This window comes from Cryptotermes secundus, unplaced genomic scaffold (assembly GCF_002891405.2).
Source record: "Cryptotermes secundus unplaced genomic scaffold, Csec_1.0 scaffold330, whole genome shotgun sequence".
In the NCBI taxonomy this organism is placed as follows: Eukaryota; Metazoa; Arthropoda; class Insecta; order Blattodea; family Kalotermitidae; genus Cryptotermes; species Cryptotermes secundus.
In genome coordinates, this window is record NW_019734317.1 from 1,058,806 (window position 1) to 1,083,307 (window position 24,502).

A 24,502-nucleotide genomic window follows, 5' to 3' on the forward strand; every position below is an offset into this window, starting at 1 on the left:
TACTAAAAAACTGTGTAGGGCCATTCAGAACAAAAGGTGTGGAATGCTGACACACAGTGTACTTGTACTCCTCTATGACAATGTGTGCCCAAGTACACCTGCTTGCACTCAAGCTCTGCTGAAGCATATCAACTGGGAGTTGTTTGACCATCATCCTTAGAGCGCTAATCTCACTCCGAATGACTACCACCTGTTTATCTACCTGAAGAAATGTTTTGGATCACAGTGCTCCAACAATACGAGTAATGCGAAGTTGATTGAAGGTGTCAAAATATGGCTAAGCTCACAGGCTGTAGACTTTTTTACACAGGCATACAAAAACTTATTCCCCAATATGGCTAGTGCCTCAATTCCAGTGGTGACTATGTGGAAAAGTAGCTTAAGACTGTACAATTTTTTTTCCCATTTTTGCTTGTTAACAGCTCACCAGAGGTTACTTTCTGAACAGCCCTTGTATATAGGTCTATATCACATTGCATAAAATTATATATTTTTCTTTCTTGTACTTCTGTTAAATATTGTCATAAATATGTATATGTGCTGTATATGCACATGTACACTTATACACATCTTACCCAAATCTCACACACTATATTATATTTTAATTAACTTTACTGCCTGCATATCCAAGCAATGGACCCATGTCCTATTACAATATATGACATGACGACTCAGATGATTGATGTTTAAACATTCGTATCACCTGATGATGACTTAGAAATAGGACAACATGAAGAGGGTAATAATAAACAATATTAATACTAGGTAGGTGTCGACAGTATTATAAGAATTACATGTTAGGACATTAGCTGAAGATAGAGAATGAGGTTGAAATGGCTCTTCTAAATACAGATGTGCATGATGTACAAGCTACCTGCTCCTGATATTGCAGCTGGCTGATGAATGGAGTAGATGCCAGTCTGAGGATCAAGTTCCCCGATCACCTCCATTACTTCATGACTTCCAGAATCACCAACATCTTGTTGGACCACTTGGTGCAGGTTAATATTGCAAGCATTCTGTGGACAAATTCACAAGGAAATAGCCTTATTAAGAGAGAGCATCTAATTTGGGATATCCTGCAGCAACTGATACATACATCTTGAGAACAATCTTAAGCAGAAGGGCATAGTATGAATGTGTGAGGGGGAGCACCAGTATGAAAGCCTGATAATGTTGTTAAGAGATTACAGTCCTGGATATTATTTATAAATTATGAATCGCCTCAGAGAAATGTAGACAGGCACACTCCAGTGAAGACTTCATGTAAACTGTGCATGCCAACTTACTTCAGAAAGCCTGAAGTGTGGATGAAAGGCCCACGATTCTGGATCCTAACTACCACATTCTTTTTTTAAATTCGCTTAGTGGGGGCGGGAGTCCAACTGGATCCACTTGGCACGGCAGCCACTGATTGGCCTATTGTAGCCTGCCCCAGGTGATTATGATGGAGAATTTGGTGGAATGAAGATTGGCAGGGGAAACAGAAGTACTTGGAGAAAACCCGCCCCAGTGCACTTTGTCCACCACAAATCCCACTTGACCAGACCCAGGATCGAACCCGGGCCGCCGCAGTGGAAAGCCAGTGACTAACAACTTGAGCTATGGCACAGCCTTCTAACTACCACTTACTGTTCTTTCCTGTCTCTATTAGTTATTTTATACTATTTCAACCACAAACGATACTGATGTTGGCAAGGATCAGTAAGAAAACTTGGAAAATAATTAATTATTAACAGTGTTCATTGACAAGATTTGAGGGTTTCTGGGTTATGACACAAAGTAGTTCTACAGGTGGTTACTATTTTACAGGAACCTGTTGCTTCCATCTTCAGAATGTGAATGGAATGAAACTACATTGTGTCATAACCCAGAAGACCATGACCTCAATAATTCTTTCTCAACAACAATGACAATCAAAATCAGTTAAATAAACTAACTCCAGGGAACAGTTCTTCCTGTGAAAATGACAGTTACTCATTTCATCATGAAACTCTATGCCGTTTATGGAACCTATAAGTTTATTATCATGTTCACAAGAGGCCAATACCAGTCCCATCCTGAGCCTGTATAATACAGTCCACTTATTTTGTAAGTTAGTTTCACTTTGCTTTCTAAAATTCTGAGAGAATTAACCCAAGTTTCACAAAACTGGGACTGAGTGTTAATAACAGCTGCAACTGACCTACGCCCTGAGTGAGGACTTTCTGTTGTTTCTTTTCCACCCACCAACTGTTGCTACTTTCTCCACTCTGCTCCATTATTCATCCTTGTAAATGCTGTTGTTATCCTCGTTACTTACCTGTATTGAAGATCTGCTTGAACTGGTGACCTGGTGAGAGGATGGCACAGTTTCTGTAACTTGGATTCCAGCTTGAGTGAGCAGTGCTCGGGTCTCTGCAGTATCTGACTGCCCAAGGAGTTCCACTGCTTCCTCTGTTTCAAATAGACATCAGATCCATTTACAATTGGCAATATAATCAAAGCAAGCAACAAATATTATGAAACATGACATGGTGATCTTCATACTTCTTCAACAAAGTTTTGGTGTTAAATTTGATATTGACATTCACAGGTCAACCTCATCTGACAGAGAGTGAGGAGAGAACTGTAAAATCATTATATAAAAGCAGTACATCAAAACATCATAAGCTGTATGGCCTCTCATTAAAAACCCAAAACAATATGAATAAGTCCGATGGACACAAACACACATTTCTTTGGTTCAGCAGAATAAAAGTGAAAGGTTAGAAATCTTAAAACGACATAAAACAATGTCATGGCAAGAACTGCCCAATTAAGGGCAAAATCTTTCCCAGAAGATACAGCAGTCACGCCATGACATTATCCACTGAATTCCGTACGGTGCCTGAGGTTATGGACTCTAGTTGTATCTTCTCACAAAGACCAACACTAATAATGGACTGCAGTGCATATCTCCAAGAATGTGATGTGACATGCCACGAAGAAGAAATGTGTGACATTTCAACAGGATATAGGAAATGGTGAGGGGTATACCACATTATGTAGAAGTAAATTAAACAATGTCAATATTGTCATGTGCTAGCGATTAGACATGGTGTTTGGGATGATAATTGGATTTACCTATAACAATCTCACTAATTTACACATTCTATAGATCACTACAAATACAGGACACATAGAGTCTCCTGTCTGTTATTCTGTCATCACCAGTCATTGCTAGGTAGCTGCTGCTAACAATGTAACTCAAGACTGACTCGACTGCTGTTGCTGGTCCTTGTTATATACACTTGGCACGGACAGTACAGGAAACACTGCATCCTCTATCATTTTGTCAGTATCTATGCTGCAGAAATGTGTTTACTGTGCCACTGTCCAGCAATGATTGCCTCCACTCATTCCAATATTTCAGCTTTCAGCCATCATATCACGATATGTTAGATGAGTGTGACTAGAGTCACAAGATTATGACTTCCCCATAATTGAGCTGAAGGATGATTATCACACATGCATGGATGTTTCACCCACCACAATTTGTTGTCCTCAATATGGGTTCACTCATATTGCCATAAGGATACAAAACAAACAAAAGAAGTGTGAACATCACAGCTTAGAGCTTGGTCTGATGTGGAGTTATTATTATTATTATTATTATTATTATTGGAGGGGGCGGGTTTCCCCATGCACTGCGACCAGTGGTCTATTGTACGTCCCCCTATGATATTCTACCAGTCTCTATACCCTACCAGTATTGGTGTGTGCCATCAGTCCTGACTCAGCCAGCGAGTTCGGCCTCTACTGGCTCAGCGGTATCTAGATGCTTCCCCCATCTACCAGAGGCGTTAGAGACTATTGTTGGGCAGTAAATGTCCTTACAAATTTGGCTCAGTGGTCTCCTTGAGACATGAGGTTCTTTTATGTGCCGTAAAGCTACGATATGGGACCCACGGCTTAAAGTCCCTCCCAGAGGACTTGTTCCCTGAATTTTTCCGCCCTTAAATTATTTCACGAACTCCACTGGGTTTGAACCCATGTATCTTGAGTCATGAGGTGGGAACGTTACCCCTGGACTATGGAGGCTGCTCTGATGTGGAGTTACTATGCACAATGGCTTCCCCTACATCAGTAGTGGCAGCCTCAGAGCTGGGCAGGCCAATATGGCCTAGTACCTACCAAAAGACCACACATCTCCCTGTAGAGGGGCATTTGGCACAGAATCTTGATAAAAAGAGACAATTATGGAGTCTATGAAAAGCAGGTGATATTGCCAAAGTTGACATTGAATGAAAGGAAGAGCTTAGTATAGTGTACAGTGTCCTGCTGTTACAATTGTAGTGGCAAAACCTTGGCCTTCATACAGACATAACCAGTTGAACCTCGAAGAAATGAGAAGTCACTACAGAAAGCTGTATATTCTTGACAGACAGAAAAGCATGGTGAAAAATATCAATGATGGGTGAAAGCAGGTTCCTCCCTCTCAAGTACTGAATGAATTTAAGGTCACATGTTGGATGCATGTTGTGCTGAACTGAAATAGGTGACAGTATACTGGGTGTAATGTGCAGCAAGCACAGTCAGTGTTCCTATGGAAACTGATGAAGGAGCACATCTGCAGGTCAGAAGGCTGTGATATTCAACTGCAGCAGACGGGCTGAAATAATGCACCATGAAATGACCAATAGTGTTAATGACATAAAATTTGCTGCACAAGTGTAAGGTTTCTTTGTAAGAAAAGTGCTGGTTCCAAATTCATCATATAAACTCCTGAGACACCTTGTGAAAGAGGTGCCAGTGCAAGGTGAATTCCAGTGCTGCTGGCAGGTCTATGGCACACAGTTTTGACTTTTATGCAGAGCCTTACAACAAGATGCCATAGTCTACTTTAAATAATACTACTGTAAAGTCAGAGTATTACCACCTAATCAACGCCCCAAGATGTACCAGATAAAACTTCTGTAATATTCAGTGACTGCTGGCATTTAACATGGAGCCACCTCAAGATTTCACCGTGAAGATGAAGACCAAAAAGCCGGACAGATGGTGCAAACAGTATGGAGCTATTATTAAGATCCAGAGTGTGGTGAGGATGTACACAGCAGGTCTTGGTTGTAGAGAACTTCTCCAATGTGACAGTCACTTTACAGTGACTTGCAGGAAATTCAACTGTATCTGTGCTTTGGGAACTTTAGATGATAGTGATAGTGCCAACTTTCTGTGAAAATTATGTGTCAGCATTTTATCAAGGGACATTTTCATCTTAATGTTCATCAAGGAATCACATGGTCAAGTCCATAATGCAAATTTCTGGACACTTGTATATTCTAAATCAATAATTCCAGTTCTCAAAGATTTGTCAGGATAATCAAAAAACAAAAGGATGTTTTAACCCAAAATTATTTCATTTTATGCATTAGGCAAAGTAAAGTGGCGCCCCCATTTAATATTCCTCATTTTCAGGTTTCCCCCCATTCAATTCCAATGATCTAGAGTCAATAATTTCAATGATAATTACATCCATTTAAAATTCCCCTCAGTTTAGTTTTTAAATTCATTGCTCCTGGGTACGTGGTAGCATAGTTGGTTCAGGAACTATGCTACAAGCTGGAAGGTTGCGGGTTCAAGTCCCGATGAGTTCATTGAAATTTTTTTCAATCGACCTAATCCTTCTAGCCACACTATGGTCCTGGGGTCGACTCAGCCTCTAACAGAAATGAGTACTAGGAATATTTTTGGAATATTCTTAGGGGTAAAGGGCAGCCGGTGCGTAAGGCTGACAACTTCACCACCATCTGTGAGCTGATTGTCTAGAAAATGTGGGAACCTCAACATCTGACAACCGTATGGACCTCCACTGCCTGTTACAGGGATACCTTTGCTTTTTTTTTTTTTACTGCACCCAAAAGAAACATTCAATGGGCGTTTCACTATTCAGTTGCCAATGGCCATGAACTGTAAAATGTGACTGAGAATCTAATGGTTATTTAAACTGTAATTCATCAGTTCCTTATGCTGATAACCTCTACCATGTACACGCTACCAGCAAAGAATATACGGATTCCAGTGAACTGAGATCTTCTACACCAGAAGCCTTTTGACCTTTCCATCCCTTCTTTCTGCTCTAAAGAGCAGCCTGCCTATGAACATTAGCTGATCCCCACACCCATATTTTGTGAGCTGATAAAGCATAAAGCCAGAATGTGTTACTTTAGAAACATCAGCACCTGTCTGTTGAAACTGGCAATATATAAATTAGTAGACTCTTACGTGAAGTCACAAATTAAACGATTACTTATATTCGTATCTGATTTCTTTTAAGGGAGGATCACAATAATAGCAACATTCTTCCTTCTGAGGAGTTCAGTCACCGAACAAATAAATACAGCAAATCAGTATTATCACATGATTATACCCAGAGTGACAACTCTTCCTCCAGCCATGTCCACAGGTAAAGACATTTCCCCTACAGGTGCTTTTGCAATGGTCTCCATTGGTGATGCTGGATTCTGAGGTCTTGTTTCCTCTTCATGTGGTTCACTGGTTTCCACCTCATTGACAGCATGCTTCTCTTGAATGTCCATTTGGATCCATTCTGATGATTAAGATATTTAACAAAGAACATTTATGCCACTTCAATGCATTACATAAGTTTGGAATCATAATATTCAGGACTGTGGCATTCATAAGCTAGAAAATTGATCAGGAAACTTATCAATGGAATTTTGTACTCAAGATTAACAGCAAAAACCCATACATGGATACATATATGAGTGTGTGTGTGTGTGTGCATCAAAATCCACAGTAATTATCCGGAATTATTACTGTGGATTTTGATGCAATACAACAACTACTGGTTCGATATTCTGCATGTATCAGATAATGAAATGAAAATGCAAATACAATTGAACAACATATTAGCAATTTATTTAATTCAAGAAATCGTTATTTAAGAGGGAAGTACTGTGCAACATTCTTATTAAATGTGGCATACCTGTGAAAGTAGTTGGGTTAATTAAAATTGTATAAACAAAACCTACAGTAAAGTCCATAAAGGTAACACCTGCACAAGACAGAATGAATGTATCCAAGGACAGGGTGTTGCTACTGACTTAACAGAAAGAAAGTAACAAGAAGATGGTGTACAATGCATAAAGACGTCATTCATTGTACTCCTTATTATACATTATTTTGGTGACCAAATCAAGGACAAAATGGATGGGGAATGTAGCGTGTATGGGATAGATGAGAAGTACACAGATAATTTTTATCAGAGTTGGACATTAATATAAACTGGATCTTAAAGGAAACAGGGTATGAGGATGTGGAAGGGACTCATCTGCCTCAGGACAGAGACCAATTGTGGCCTCTTGTGAAGGCAGTAATAAACCTTTGGTTTCTTAGCAAGCTGAGTAACTATCTGCTTCTCAAGAAGATCTCTGCTCCTGGAGCTTGTTGGTGCCCTACAAACATTTAGTACACTATTCACTTCATTTTTATATTTTATTTAATGATGCTGTCAGTAGCTCATACTACATAGTACTGAATGGTTGGATGATTATTCAGTAACGAATTGGAAAGGACGTGCAAGAAAGGAGTGATAGCCTAATTTGAGTTCCTACCTTCATATTTTCCTAGAGTGACAGAGGAAAACCATGAAAAACTTTAGTCAGGGCAGCCAGTCTCTGTGCAGAGATTTGAATCCAGGACTCTTGGAATATGAAGCAACAGTGATAGCCACTCTACCACTACATTCAGTTATCCTACTCCAAAATACATCATGACACATTTCATATCTTCAGAAAAAATAGAACCCCATTCTTTCCTTTAGTTTGTTGCTGTCTTGAGCACACATTTGCATGGATAATTCTAATTTGCTCATGCAGACAGGTCCATCTGGGTATAAAAATGGGGGGGGGGAGATGGTGTGAAATAGCAAATACTAGCATTTATTACTGATGATCTTTCATACTAATTTGATACAAGATTATTAAGTGAAGTGTCATAATCTGACACAAGAATTGTGGCAGTATGTAACATCCAACATGGTTTCAAAAAAAAAATTCTCAAAAAATCTGCAGCCACTGCAAAGTTACTTTGCAAATTAACCATACATATGTAGGATGCTATCAACTTACCTCTTCATGAAAACACTTGTTAAAGTAGAGCAAATTAGACTCATGATTCTGATTTAAAATTGTTGGATGATTAGTCGCCACAAGTGTGTGAAACATATATAGCCATATAGAATTTGTGGTTGCTATTAACATGAAATATTATGTAACACTACTTCACTGTAATAAAGAAAGTGAGGTACCTTTTGCTGAAGTTTCATTTGTTGTAGTCACTGCACTTTCTGAGGAAGAGCTTCCACTGTCAGAGAGAATACCAGATGCCTGAAGGATCTCCGCTAATACTGAGTTCTTGCTCAACTGTTCTTGACTTAAATCAAGAACAATCACATTTCCCTACACCGAAGAATCTGAGTTAAGTCATTAACTGCAAAAATGTGTACATACAACATGCAACAAACCTAACAATTCCCATTAGAATCTTTAAATTATTTTAATAAGAGAAGGTAAAAGTAAAAACAGCAAAGTAAAATTGTCCTTGTGCTTAATTAAGCACCAAGCCATGAAGATGTATGGGGGAGTGGAGATGTAGCTCCACCATTCTTAACTTTGGCACTAAATAGAGGTATGGTCAGCTTCATGCCATTGCTGCTTCATCACTGGGAAAGGGTCCCCAGTCCCCACTGGAGAGGAGGCTGGGTGGGCCCCAGAGCCAATCTGGATGCTTTGGAGTAGAGAAAAATATCTATCCCTCCCATTAGGAATTGAACCCCAGCTGTACAGCCCATAGCCTGTCACTATACTGACTGAACTATCCTGCCTTCATTAACAGAAGGTAAGGTAAAACTTCTCTGCGACTAAGCACCATTACATTAAGGTGTCCAGTGGTCACAGAGGTACAGTTCCATGTATTCTGGATAGTGACAATATATTACACTATGAATATGTGGTGTGTTCAAAGAGTATCGAACCTTCTTTTTTCCTGCGTAAACCAATGAAACGCGGAAGGCTCCCTTTGGTGGAGATGTGGAGGGGACATTAATGCGCAGTTGTGAATTTTTGCCCGCCCGCAGAAAGCGTCAGTCGCTGGCAGTTGGCCTATGAGTGAGGACGTGTAGTGAGTGCTCACCAGATTCCAGTAAGGTGTAAAATGACAGAACAACATGAGCAGCGATACTGCATCAAATTTTGCCAAGCTTGTCGATACCCAAGTGGAAACCATTCGCAAGATTCAACAGGCTTTCGGGGACGATGCCATGAGCAACTCACGGATAAAGGAGTGGTACAACTGCTTCAAAGATGGCCGCACATCAGTGGACAGCGAACCACGTTCAGACTGACCCTCAACAAGCCGAAATGAGAATGTCATTGAGTAAGTGAGGACTTTGGTCATGGAGGACCGTCGTATCACAGTCCGAGAACTTGCGAACGAGATAGGGGCAAGCATTGGATCAGTACATTCCATTTTGACCGAGGATTTGGGCATGAGGAGAGTGTCCGCAAAATTTGTACCGAAACTGCTAACAATGGAGCAGAAGCAATGCCGTCTGGAAATCGCACAGGACATGCTGGACAATGCAAACAGTAACCCCAACTCTCTGAACACCGTGATCACAGGTGATGAGTCGTGGGTTTATGGGTACGACCTGGAAACCAAGATGCAGTCATCACAGTGGAAACATCTGACATCCCCGAGGCCAAAAAAAGCACGGCAGGTCCGCAGCAATGTCAAGGTCATGTTGGCTGTTTTCTTCGACTCCTGTGGGGTTATGCATCATGAATACGCACCACAAGGCCAAACCATCACAAAGGAATACTACCATGAGGTCCTTCATCACCTTCGTGATGCTGTGCGGCACAAATGACTGGATCTGTGGGCAGCAAAAACTTGGCAGCTCCATTATGATAATGCACCCGCCCATTCTGCGCATCTGATTCAGACTTTTGTCGCCAAACACAACGTCCCTGTGATTCGTCAGGCTCCCTACTCCCCTGATATGGCTCTGTGTGACTTTTGGCTATTTCCCAAGCTGAAAATGCCGCTGAAAGGAACCTGATTTGAGTCAAGAGAAGACATCATGCGGAATACGACGGCCCGGCTGATCACCATTCCAAAAGACACGTTCCAGAAGTGTTTCCAACAATGGCAGAAGCACTGGGAGAAGTGTGTGCATTACCAAGGAGACTACTTTGAAGGGGATTAGGGTTTTGCACCTCCAAATCAATAAATGTATTTCTGCTGACCAAAGGTTCGATACTTTTTGAACACACCACGTATGACGGATGTTCAGTAAGTAAGGTTCGCTAGTCTGTTAACACTTGTGTTAATCAAGCATTTTGTTTTTCAGATGGTCCTAGCCTTGCCCTATCGAACTGCCATTTGTTTGGGTCTGTGAGACAACACTTACAAGTTTGCCAGTTCCTCAGTAATACAGTGGGAATGGCTGTTGGGGTATGTGAATGGTTTCAAATGTAAGAGCCTGATTTCTACTATGATAGAATTTTTAAAATCATGCCAAGATGGTGAAAATGCATCAGTCTTCATAATATGACTGGTATTTAGTTCTGTGTATGAAAGAACAAGAATGAAAAGGCACACTCCAATTGAAGTACACATTCACCACTTTTTCTTTCTTTCTTTTTTGTAATTTTTCACCCCCAACTGGTCTTGATATTCATTAATTACAAACTGAAGAATAAATGTTTGAATTCAAGCTAAAACCTTCAAAGAACATGAAAGATTCATGACAGCGCACTTCTTCACAGAGAATACAAGATCAAATTGTGAATAATATGGGTGATGTAGACATTTTGATAGTCACTGCAAGCATTGTTATGTTGGCAACTCTCTAATGTTAAAATATAATGCTAGAGTTGGCAACATTGTAGTAAACAATTTTAATAACAGACTGCACTACATGCCTGTTCCTAATTTCTCTACTGTTATGTGTGTAAAAACAGAATCTCTCTACTGTTATGTGTTACCATAGTTATATGTGTGAATATATACAAAACACCCATTGTGTATCAAAATTTAGTCTTAATAAAGCAGGGATAGATTGAACACTGATTCTTACTTATCATTCGATTCATGAGGAAGTAACAAAAATAACAAGCATGTCTGCCTGCAGCAGCAAGCTTGGGCTAGAAATAAAAAAAACTGCAAGAAGTTTTAGTTTATTCAGGCAGTAATAAGTTCGTCTTCATTAAATATTTTGGAAGTTAACAGTTGAACATTTAATAAAAATACATTTTCAATTGCCAAAGCTGTTTACAAAAGACAATTTTTGCCAATATGACTTCTACTGTGAAATGAGTACAACTAAAATATTTTCTTCATATTTTCCCTTATGTTCTTCTCATACTAACTCTCACAGAGGAAAATTTTCATACTTGGGATTTATGCTGTGGCACTAATATAAAATGATAATTTCACATAGTTCAGTATGGACTTACGCTACAAAATTCACGTAACCCATACATTTTTTTTTTCCTTGGCACTACAGCCCCAGTGGGCCTAAGCCTACCTCCATGAACTTCTCTGTACACTTCGGAACCCATACATCACTGTTTCAAAATCTTATCCAAAAAGGTGGCATGGGATGATGTGAGAGTTTGAAAAATATGGCAGTGTAACAGTTCAAACTAAGAGTTCAAGAATTATGTGAAAGGCAGCAAAATTTGTTTAATTTCTTAGTACCTACTGACTCATAAAAGAAAATGGCCAACCTGTGTAGAGGACACTGGCAAGTTCAATGCCTGCTGGCCGCCACCACCACTGCTGCCACTGGGCTGTATAACTGTGGTTGGTTTCTGCACAGTCATTGTGGTGAGAGGTGATGGAGGCAAATTAGTTGAAGTTAAAGACTTGCTCATGATAACTTTTCCCACAACTTCCTGCAAGCAACAAAATAATATGGACAACTTAAGAGTTCAAATTTACTATGATATACCTACACTCTCATGGGTGTTAAAAGCACTCACTATTAACATGACACATATTAGGATTTCAGAGGATTAGATCTTATACCACTCATTCTATTTTTTATATTTAACCACAAATTTATATCTGTTCTTACATTAGACAGTCAAAACACTAAGTATTTATTACATTCAGCATGTTCCTACTTTTCCTAAGAAAAAAATTAAAAAAGTGAAAAGTAAACATATCCCTGTAACAGGCTGTGGAGGCCCATAGGGTTGTGAGATGTTGAGGTTCCAACATTTTCTAGACAATTGACTCATAGACGGCGGTAAGATTGTCAGCCTTACGTGCCAGCTGCCCTTTACCCCCAAGAATATTCCCGGTACTCATTTCTGTTAGAGGCTGAGTCAAACCCAGGGCCATACTGCGGCTAAAAGCATTAGGTAAATTGAAAAAATTCGCCTCATCGGGATTCGACCCCGCCTTAATAAATTTGCATACATGCAAATGATTTAAATGACTAAGCAATTAACTCATTCTGAGGGGCACAGTCCTTCTTCAGAAGCTAATAGTAACTTGGCTGGTCAAAGAATTCCCTGCCTTTTATGCAACCTAATGGCTCATGACAGTGTTCACAAACTGCCACTGGACCTTATTATGAGCAAGCTGAATCCAGCTTCCATCCTTCTGCTCATTTTCTTTATGATAAATCAATCTACTGACTGATCTACCTAGGCCACTAGGCATATTGTGACATGCCCTTCCCAGGTTTAATTATTTGCTCATATGTGTGATGTGCCTGTTTTCCTTCATTTTAACCTAGGGGAACAAACTGTCACAAAAGGCATCAGACTTAGATAGTAATATTAAAATGGATTTAAGGGACAGAGTGTGGACTTGATTTAGCTGCCTCAGGACATAATTCAATGGTAGGCCTCTCTGAACATGGTAATGACATCCTCCTGCAATTGGGAATTTCTTGACTAGCTTAAGAAGACACCATACCATGGAATTGGTGGCATCATACTCACTTTTCCTCCATGAGACAGAGTTACACCTCTGCTGAATCCACTGGCTGATCCTTTCTGCACAACAATAACATTAGGCTTTCCTCCAGTTGGTCGTGCAATGTTGGGGTTTTGAGCTGAGATGTGCAATGCTTGGATAGGTTTTGCAGTGCTTTTGGTAATAAAAGTGGTTGAACCTGTTGGGCGAATATGGGATGAAGAAGAAACTGATGCACTATTTACTGTCATTACTCTAGGAGAAGAACCTGCGAATAAGAAAGCTCCATGTTCACATGTTATCATAATAAACACTACAGATATAAAACAGTATATTGACCACGTTACAGTTTTACTGCTAAGGTCATGGGGAGAAGTAGATCAACAAAAACATTTATACAGAACTGGCAAGCTCAAGCTTGTTGACACAAGGATGATTGCAATATTAATCTGAGAGATTAAAACTAAAATGTTGAATAAATGAACACTGATAAGACCAAGTAAGGAAAAGTGGATGTACATATATAAGAGGAGCATTTATGGGAGAAAAGAGAAAAAATGGAAAAAGAAAGCCAACTCTGTTAGAAAAGTTAATGGGGGACAACAATATTGAAGTGTTTGAAAATATGAATGATTCTTTCCAGGTCAGGATACTAACATATTCACTTCTGCACCCAAATTTTGCTGTTTATCACAGCGCTGTCCACATTTCCATATCTGATCTGGCTTGGACAGTAAAATATCATGACAAGATGAAAATCTCTTTCAGAATGCACTTGGAGCACAACGTATTTTTTCTTTTGCCAGATGGTAGACTTTGCTAGATTTTGCAGTTCTTTGGATATATGTTGATTTTTGCTAATCATTTCTTTAACGTGAAATACTATAAACTGCTGGAATATTTACAAAACTGGATAGACTTGGAGGTAAGCTGGCAACAGAGTTGCTGAGAGTGAAAATGTTAAGTGCCAGAGATTTTTGTATGAACTCCTGTTCAGTGACAAACTGTGAAGGGTGAAGATATCATTCCAGCATTTGTATTGTGTGAACACAAAATATTTTCCTTTATAGCTGGGTCTGAAATTTGACTTTCATCCTTTATACATGTTAGCCTGTAAAACAAAAAGAAATATTTCTCCATCTGCAGTTTTCTTGGGCTTTTTTCTTTTTTCAGATTAGAAATCTTTTACATTCATTTTACTCAGTCAAACAACCTAAATGTCCTCCATTAAAATATTAAATTACTGGAATTCTCAGTAACATTACAATAGTTTGGGTTTTTTGCATTTATTTTTGTCAGTGGAATAACCTATTGGAGATTTCAGGAGAATCATGATGTCTTGAGGCCTTTTGCCAGACACTAAAATAACAGAAAAATTTGGAACAATTATGACAATTATTGTTGAAGTCTCTTTGTTCAGTAGGATTTGGGGTTCTCATAATGGTGGGAAAGCACACCATGTAGTCTGTTGAAAGTTAACCGATGTTTGGGAGAAGCCCTAACTCTTCTTTCTGTTCTATATTTATACATGCAACTTTCATGCAATGCTTAAAGACAGTGAAAGTATGGTGTAGGGGGCTCAAAGCTTAGCAAAATAAGCAACATTGAGCTGACTTTTTCGTCACACCCCATTTAACCTTATCTGAGTTCAATTAGTATATGAAAGGATGCACAAGAATTCTAGAAGGTTGATGCAAAGACAATGGAATTCCTATTGAAACTAACTTGGTTTTACTGGGTCTGCTCTGTTAATGTCAACAATAAAAAAAATACAAAGACTCCCAATAGCTTGCACCAAAGTCTAGGATTTTAAAAAATGTTTACAAACATGTCCAGTCACATGGTGATTATCAAGAAAACTAAAGCCATGTTTACCATGTGCAATTTACAATTTCTACATGGTTTTAATCACTGGAACACTGATTATTAAACTCCCTTCCTCCAGCTTAAATCAGATTTGCTTAACCTTACCATGGAAGGCAGGGTCATTGCTCTCAACCCATATACAGTAATTCTTAGTCAAACCAATTGCACAAACTAAAAATATTTTTTTTCTGATATTGTGTGCAAAGAGGAGCTGATATGTCATGCAAAGCATCATCATCATCATCAGTAATCTGTCAAGACGACAGGTCCACAGTCTCTTTCAAAACAATTCCTCCACTTAATGCGATCTAGAGCTTTCTCCTTCAAATGACAGTATCCTCTTCTGTCCCCAAGGTCATCCAGCATCTTCTTACGTCTTCTTCCTCGTCTTCTTGTCACTTCTATCCGCCCATCTATCTTTCCTTCGATAGCTTCTTTTAGAAGGCAGTTTCTGCGTAAAACATGTCCAATCCAATTAGCCTTCCGTTTTCTTATTTCATGTAGGATATTCCTCTGCCCACTGACTCTAATTAACACTTCTTCATTTCTCACATAATCGGTCCAACTGATCTTCTCCATTCTTCTCCAACACCACATTTCAAAACTTTCCAGATGTTTCTGATCTACTGCCCTAAGTGTCCATGTTTCAGCCCTATACAGAGCTATGCTCCAAATGTAGCATTTCACTAGTTTCTTCCTCAAATTTAAGTCCAATTTTCTGGTAAAAAGATTCTTCTTCTTGCTAAATGCAGCTTTTGCCATGGCAATCCGGGATTTAATTTCACAAGTACACCTTCCATCATCTGTTAACAAGCTACCCAAATATTTAAAACATTTCACATTCTCCAGTTGTTTTTGGTTGCAAAGCATATTATCAGAAAAAATTCCCGGACTAGGTCAAAAAAGAAATGTGGGTTTAACTTACTCAATTTTGGCTGTCATCTTCTTCAAAACAGTCTCCTTGGGAAAATATACAGCGATCACATCATTTTTTTTCCACGCTTCAAAAGCACAGTGGAAGTCATTTTCCTTAAAGTTGTTGCGTACCACTTGCGGTTCCCTTTGGATATCAGACACTGTTTCAAAATGTTGCCCCTTCAGAGTCATTTTCAATTTGGGAAACAAAGCGAAATCACAAAACGGGGCTAAGTCTGGCGAGTAAGGAGGATAGGGAACGATAACCATGTTGTTCTTAGTCACAAGCTCCATTGTTTTCAGGGACATGTGGGCAAGCGTGCTGTCATGATGAAAGAGCCAGTTGTGGTTGTGCCAAACTTCCTGTCTTTTTCGTCACACATTTTCTCTCAAGCATCTCAAAACCTCACAGTAAAAGTCAGAGTTGAGAGCACTGTTAGGAGGAACAAATTCACAGTGAACAATCCCCTTCATGTCGAAAAAACAATGAGCATGCTCTTTGTTGAAAACTGGACCTGGTGTGTCCTTTCTGCTCTTCGTGATTATGGGCTCTTCCACTGCAAGGATTGTTGCTTTGTTTCTGCATAACCATAAAACCAGCTTTTGTCACCGTTTTGATCCTAGGGATGAAAGCTGGGTCCTTGTTAGCCTTCTCTTGTAGCTCAAGACACATTTAAGCACCACTGCTTTTGATCACTTGTCAAGAGTAGGGGAACAAACTTCGCGGCAATGTGGTGCATGTTAAAATTTTCTGTTAAGATCTCCTAGCAAACTCCATAATTGATCCCAACGGTGTCTGCGGGCTCATGGATTATTCAATGATGGTCTTTGTGGATGAGTTCTCGAATTTTATCATCTTTGGTCATTTTTTTGGTGCTTGGTTGCCCTGACCGTTCGTCATCTTCAACTGATACTTGACCAGCCATGAAACATGAATGTCACTCAGAAACTGCTGTCTGGCTTAAAGAATGCTCTCCAAAAGCCTCACAAAGCATTTCAAGGGTTCTGGTAGTGGATTTATCAAGCTTCTTGCAAAACTTGATGCAGACACATTGTTTGATTTTGCCATTCAGTGCAGAAAAACAAAACACAAAGTCAAAAAACAACCTGTGTAAAAATAATGAATGTTTACAAGGTAGTGTCACGTGGCAGACTGATGCAACAGACTTGCAGAAATGTGACCATGGTCTCCCCTCTTCTTTCACCGAGGCATTTACAACAATAACGACATGGGAACTTTCTAACAGCACCTTGTATATGGCCATTTCGCAAGCTCAGTAAAATAATTTCGGGGAAAGAACAATATTGTATTTCCGAAAATTACAAATAAAGCTAAAACTTATAAATTGAGCATAATAATACATAAGGCATATTGCCTCACACTGATCTGTTGTCACTTTCACTTGATGTACTTTATCATCATTTTAATGATAGGGCCAACGACCCCCCCCCCCGCCATCATAATGTCCTGCGGTTATTCTCTCCTTCCTCAGATCTTTCAAAATTCACCTTTCCTTGTGGACCATAGTTAAGAACTCTCTCTGGGATATGGTTTTACACAGTGTATTTGCGTTTACATTTCCATGATGAATTTTTATGAGAACTCAAATTAAATGAAAAAACAGCATCGTCATATAATTTCAGACAAAGAAATAAAGTCTGGGTAAGTTAACATGTGAGTATGAAGGCTTCGGCTATACTTACTTGTTGGTACAGTCCTTGTTACCATGGAAACACTGGCTGTAGTTGCACTCATTACATACACAGGTGCCTGACCACTTGAGCTAAAACTTGGTTTTGGCAGAATTTTTGTAGCACTGCCTACACTTGACATTGGCATTATCTTCATTCCAGCTGCAACAAAATAAAATGATGATTGTGATTAAGTGTATCAATAGGTACTTCACAGCCTATTTTGCTTATGTGAGCAAGTAGGAGTGAGATCACCCTGCTCTAATGGCTACCTGTAATACTCCAGAATTGCTGAAACAAAATCCTCAAGCCCATTTCCTGACTTCCTGTTATGTACATCATAATACGGGACCCAGGTTCAAAAAACAAATTAATGCGGGAAAGGCATTATTCAATTCTAAGGTGGGTATTACAGAGACATGTAAATAAACAAAAAAATTTTCTGCGGCCTGCAGTCCGCAAGAGAACTATACCAACTGAGCGACCACCATTTGTCAGAGAAGGTAGTGCCAACTTTAGCAGATAAAGGGTGTAAAGGGTGTCGGGTGGTAAGCGCAATGGATCCCCACGGCCGTTAATCTTGGTTTTCTAGACCGGAGAGATATGTAAATAATGAAGAATAATTCAAAATTCTCAAGTTGTTAGCATTATCATATCATATTTCTCATACTTACATAATCTCCTGTACTCACAACTGACCACTTGTTACAAGACATCCTACAAAAGCAAAAGTCTCATCCACTATACATATCCTGCCTCTCCACAATGCATACCGAAGTTATAGTCAAACCAACACTTATGTACAGAGGCCTATGCTACATTATGGGCCAGTTGTAAATGCAGGCCATTTGACTGGCATGCTGCGCCTTTTCTTGCTTTGAAACAGTGAAGCCAGGCCTTGGAACACTGTTAAGTTCACCTTTAAACATGCTGGGAAATGGTTGACATTTACCTTGATTTTCAGTCCACCAATTGGTATGACAGTCATTCATTCCTGGTAAATTCACTTTTAGAATGCAGATTCCAGTACTTCATTATCTGCATTCTGCATTTCTTTCTTAGTCACTGGTCTTCCATCACACAGAACAGCAGACTGTAAAATGTCTTTACTCTTCCAAATAGTGAACAATATCAAGGAAGTTAATCCATACCATCATCTTATTTTGCTCTTTGAAGAACCACCATATTCAAAGATATGCATTACCTCAATCTTTGTAATCAAGTCTAGGTACTTCCATTTTATTGCCATAATTAGGGTTGAAAGTTGTTGAATCAAAAAACATGCAGCACAGTCATCTAAAGTTTTCCACCTCCCATTCACTAGCCAAGTGATGCAATGTGTAAGCTGCTGGATTGAAGAGAAGTTCATATGATGCCATGTGATGGAAATTTCTCATTGGCTTGAATATGGAGAGCACCTGACTATGAAGCCATCAATCCATGCTAAGTTCAGTCATACAAACATAATCTCCTTCTGCAACTATATAATATTTCGAAGAATTGCCTAATTTTTTTTGACTATGCACATATGTACTTCTACCTCAAAGTCAAGCAAATTCTCTGTTTATACATATGGTACTCCCAGTCTATGGAATTGAGATTCTTTCTCCTAGACAAGGGAAGGAACTGAGTGAGGATTAATAGTACAATAGCTTGGGAAGCAGAACTGCAAGTACAGCCAATGCCAAGTCATGGAAAAGAAACCATGGCTATTTGTGAATCACCTGTTGTAGGAAAAAGAATGATAAAAGTCATATTATGCAAGATTCTTCCCTATATGCAACATTAAGAAATTGACGATATCAACAATTTTTATCACCATTCCATTTCATTCCAGTGTAGTAACACAGTATATACATAAAAAAAATATGTTTGTGTGGACAAGCACCAAAAGTTACTATGGAGGGACCACGCCATAGCTCTAGCAGTTAGTTGCTGGCTTCCCACCATGGCTGGCCAGGTTTTCTCCGAGTATTTCAGTTTCCCCTGCCAATCTTCATTCCACCAATTGCTCCACAATCATCCTCACCTATCATCTGGGGCTGGTACAACAGGACAAAAGTGGCCGCAGTACAAGGGACATAGTCTCATCCCACTGGCAATAAAAAGAAAACTATGGAGGGCAAGATATTTTTGAGATCAACTCACAAAAGTGGCTTATGGTCTGAGTACAGCATGCAGTACACAGGATGTGAAAAGCTGAGTAAGGGGTGAAAGTGGCAGTGAGCAAGGCTGGCATGTTTTCATTTAGTGAAAATTCATTATGTATACTGAAAATGTTATCACATTTGTTAATCAAACATTGTAAAATGAGACATAAGTGTAGTACGCCTTTTGAAAGAGGCACATAAAGTCAAGGCATCACAATTTCATATTCATCTTCAATGATCACAAATTACTATTTCAAAGGCAGTTTCCTCATTTAAGGTTCTCCTCACTTTAATGGTCAGAAACTTCCTCCAGAACACTGAAATGCAGATTTCACTGTACACATTTTCTCTTTATGTCTTGCGCAAGTTTGAATGTCAGGCATAAATTTATGTTATTAATTGAGAAGTCTTAACTTACTGGAGTCCTGTTTAATGTGTAGGCTCGATTTTGAAGAATGTACAGCTGTCTTCAGCTGCACACCCTGCACACTGGGAAGGTTTGTTAATGTCTGTGTGGCTCCAGCAGTCCCACTTGCCAACTGATTGGGTGTCATAGGGATTACAATGGAGCCAGAACGAGCCCGAGGTTTGGCAGGTAGCTGAACAGATTTGGGTCGGATCTTGGGAACACCACCTGGAGATGTGATGTATGCAGTTGTTGGAATTCCACCAATAGAAACTGAAAACAATTTTTAAACACCCTCTAAAACCAATCCTGTCCAAAAATATGATACCACCTCACACTACAGAAATGGGTGCAGAATGGTCTACTCAAATATTTTCCAGTCACGTTCTTTGCAATATTTAAACTAAAAAAACCAAAGCTATCCTTGTACCAGGTCGTGAAGGCCCATAGGGTTGTGAGACATTGAGGGTCCCACATTATCTAGACAATCGGCTCAAAGATGGCGGTAAGGTTGTCAGCCTTACGTGTCGGCCGTGCTTTACTCCCCAGGAAAATTATTTAATTCCTGGTACTCATTTCTGTTAGAGGCTGAGTAAACCCCAGGACCACAGTGTGGCTGGGAGGATTAGGTCAATTGAAAAAATCCAACGACCTCATTGGGACTTGAACCCGCGATCTTCTGGCTTGTAGCATAGCCCCTCAACCAACTACGTTACTGCATGCCCCCTCCTGAAATATAGTCTTTATTAATTAAGGGTTGATGTTCCTCACAGCGCTGTCAGCAGAATCTGCAAAGAATATCATTTCCAACTAAGGACTATTTGTTTGAGTTCAGAGGTGATGGAGGACGCTGTATGACAAAATATATGTTAAGGACTATGGCAAACCTCAGGNAGTTGAAATGAAAGTACATCTTAATGAGTGCTATACCTGATTCCCTGTTAGCAGAACCCAAGAGTTCAACACTGCTAATATTAGTTCCAGCCACCCATCCTTACAACCTGTTTCCATAAGACCAGTTTTGGTGTTATCTTTACAAAATACAATACTGTATGAATTTTTCATTTCCTCTGCCCTAGATACAATACCCTGCCCACTGTAATCTCCTTCCCATCACTACCCTATTAGCATTAAGTAATTTGTATAAACCATAAAATTCCTTGTTGTGCAGTATCTTCAGTTCCCTTCTCATAGTATCCCTCTAGACACAGACATTTTACTAAGCACACCATTCTCGAGCACTCTTAATTTATGTGCTTCCTTCAAAGCAAGAGACCACATTTTGCAGTCATAACCACCCATAACATCTCCCAAAATGTCTATAGTGCTGCAGCGGCCACTTCTTGTTTTATCGCAGCACTATAGACATAGGACGAGTACTCCGAGAAATTTTAATTTTTAAAATTTGAAAAGAAAAAGAACGGAAAATTTAAAGACATTTTAATTTGAACTGAAGATTTAAAAAAGTGCCAATTTTAGAAATCAAACTGACGTGTGTAGGTTAACAAAGATTTTATACATACATACAATTGGAAAGACTGGTGTTTTTAAATTTTAAACTACGGGCAGTGTAGCAGCTATGTGAGAATATACACCTGATGATGGCCATTTAGGGCCGAAACATGTAGTGTAGAGGAACGGAAGAAGACAGAACTACAATTAAATTGTTGCACTTAAGACGGAGTTTGTCTCATATATTGTGTGAGTGTAATAGGATGCTTAAATATAATATTGTACACCTTTTCACGTGGACTATTAACAAGACTGAAATGAATATACATTTGCATACACAAGTGAAACTACACAACATCCCCATGTTACAGAATGGATGTTCTTGAAAATGTGTCCATATTATAAAACTCCATAAGGCAAATCTATTTTTTCAGTGACTCCCAGGTTATACACAGAGATACAACCCTACAGAAATCGTTAGGATTCATGGTTATAATCAAGACATGCCATTTTAATCACCTAAAATAAGATGGGAATAGCAACCACGCTACCAGCCATTCCCTACATTGCCGATGCATGATCACAGACTAGCCAGGTACGTATCCTATAATGTCATAGAGGTATACGTAATATGAATTTCTTAACAAATAACAGCTTCTTAAAAAACAGTTTGGATTGAACATGTTGCTGCACATTTTGTGTTCAAAAATTTTTAATATTCAGCCAAAAAGTTTCAGTAACCACAAATTATGGTTCCCGTCTCATAACTTCCAAAATGGCAAAATTCTGTAACTTGACCATCCATAATACAGGGTCACACTATATTTATTAACTCCTAGTAAAGAAAGTATCAACGTAAAGCCAAGAATCTTTCCAGGAAAGTCAAGTGTCTGTCTGCACAATGGAACAGTTAAGAGAAAGTACTTAACTCAACTGTGCTCTCATGAAGACAGGTATATAACACAGATAAATCAGACTGCATCTACCAAAGACAAAGGACAACCTGCCTGTTGTTGCTGTGAGATTGCCACCACTGTTTGGATTTGTGGATATAGTCACAATGTTTCCAACTCCACCAGGACCAGGATGTGCAGGAGCTCCCATAGTAGTTGAAGTCTGGTTATTGATGATAAGGGAAGTACCTCGAGGTTGCTGGCTTAATGTGTTGGATGAACAAGTGGCTGACACTGTTTTTACAATGGGAACACTCAACGATCTCTGTAAAATGCTAGGAGATCCAGCTGCTGTGGAACTTGATACTATAATCACCTACATAACAAAGCCAACAAAACACAGAGTATGGTTGGTACATTATTCAGTGATGTAATCAACTACAGATTAATTAGCACTCTCTGAAGTAATGACCATACCTTTACTCATCATGGCATTTACCTAGAGGAACTAAGGAAAGCTATAAAAACGAACTTCAGATTCAATAGTTGGTGTTCCAACCAAGTTTTGAATTGTGTAACATTTCTGTTAAGCCACCTATCTAACAGTAAAAACTATGGTAGCAATGGGTAATTATTTTTCCCAGGATCTGAATATGAGGGACAATCAAAAAGTTCCTGGAATGGTGGTATAGCACTCTAATGGTAGGACATACGGCAACGCTTACCTAATCACCTTCAAAGTAGGACCCTTGCGCGCACACACACTTGCTCCATCGATCCTGCCATTGTTGGAAGCAGCGGTGGAAGGCTTCTTTTGGAATCTTCTGGAGCTCAGCCATTGCATTCGATTTGATATCCTCCATGGTTGCAAAATGTGTCCCCTTGAGGCCCATTTTCAGAGTAGGGAACAACCAAGTCACTTGGAGCGAGATCCGGAGAGTACGGTGGTTGAGTGATGACAGGAATGTTTTTCTCGGCGATGAATTGCTGCACAACAAGCGACGTGTGGCTTGGTGTGTTATCGTGATGCAGAAACCACTGTCGCTGCCACTTGTCGCACCGCTTCCTCCAAAATGCATCGCACAACCTCTGCAAAACTTGCATGTAGAACAGTAACAGTCTGTCTGGGCGGTACAAACTCATGACGCACCAAACTGTTGATGTCAAAGAATGCAATGAGCATCACTTTGTCTTTGGATCTGATGAGGCGTGATTTTTTTGGACGGGGAAATGACGCTGTGTGCCACTCCGATGACTGCATCTTCGTCTCCGGGTCGCAGGCGAACACCAATGACTCATCACCAGTGTTGATATCTTTGAGAAATGTTGGGTCCTGCGTACTTTTGTCAAACAGATCACCAGCGACCATCATGTGACATTCCATCTGATCCGTGGTCAGCTGCCTCAGAACAAACTTCGCACTGATGCGTCTCATCTTCAAATCATCAGACAAAATGGCATGATTGGATCTGTGTGAGATACCAACTTCTTGCTCCAACTCTGCGATGGTCATTCTTCGATCATATCAAATCACTTGTCGCACTTTTCCAACAATTTCTTCGGTTCTGGATGTCGAAGGTCTTCCGCTGCGTAGGTCATCCTCTAACGTCTCCTGCCCATTTTTAAAGTGGGAAAACCAGTCGTAAACTGCGGATTTCTTTAGTGCAGTATCACCGTAAACTTACTGCAGGGCTGAGTGCGTCTCTGAAGCAGATTTTCCCAATTTGCACATGAACTTGTTCACACGCTGTTCCAACTGCAACATTGCGCTGAATGACCAACACTCACATCTAATTAAAACGGTACAGTAACGACACTGCACACTGAAACCTGTTCAGATCTGTGGCGCCTGCGAGCAGACATGCTGAGCTCCCCATCACAACTGTGTGTATGCTATCTTATTGCTTGTTCTCCGTCTGTAGGGGAATTCCGGGAACTTTTTGACTGCCCTACGTATATTTAACTGAAGTGACTGTAGGCCAAGGCACCCTGCAAGAACAATTCTAAATTCAAAAATTACTAAACGACTTTCAATTATTTGGATTGGTTGAACATTCATTCTCCAGCTGTGTTCTAAAGATGTTCACATACCATTAAACTGAAAGGATAATAGGCCATCTTTACTTTCTCATACCCAACTACAGATACAG

At 39.7% G+C, this 24,502-nt stretch overlaps 2 protein-coding genes across 7 annotated transcripts in view; both read right to left on the reverse strand.

Moving 5' to 3' along the window:
- The window catches only part of LOC111868574 (BRCA2-interacting transcriptional repressor EMSY), a 71,974-nt gene that overhangs the window by 19,270 nt on the left and 28,202 nt on the right, over positions 1-24,502 (reverse strand). For all 6 annotated transcript variants that reach the window (XR_002843526.2, XM_023859342.2, XM_023859341.2 and 3 more), the window contains exons 7-15: positions 22,467-22,728; positions 20,020-20,280; positions 17,464-17,613; positions 13,005-13,246; positions 11,778-11,945; positions 8,294-8,444; positions 6,392-6,571; positions 2,303-2,436; positions 875-1,019 (exon numbers count right to left, since the gene is read on the reverse strand). Coding sequence is in view for 5 of the 6 variants with exons in the window: in XM_023859342.2 (XP_023715110.1) it covers positions 875-1,019; positions 2,303-2,436; positions 6,392-6,571; positions 8,294-8,444; positions 11,778-11,945; positions 13,005-13,246; positions 17,464-17,613; positions 20,020-20,280; positions 22,467-22,728 (1,693 nt within the window). In the remaining variant the exon portion in view is untranslated. The remainder of the gene's footprint in view (positions 1-874; positions 1,020-2,302; positions 2,437-6,391; positions 6,572-8,293; positions 8,445-11,777; positions 11,946-13,004; positions 13,247-17,463; positions 17,614-20,019; positions 20,281-22,466; positions 22,729-24,502) is intronic.
- LOC117282638 overlaps positions 23,112-24,502 on the reverse strand; it is a 2,954-nt gene continuing 1,563 nt past the window's right edge. The window contains exon 2 of the mRNA XM_033753104.1: positions 23,112-23,514. Coding sequence (XP_033608995.1) covers positions 23,371-23,514 — 144 coding nt within the window. The 3' untranslated portion in view covers positions 23,112-23,370. The remainder of the gene's footprint in view (positions 23,515-24,502) is intronic.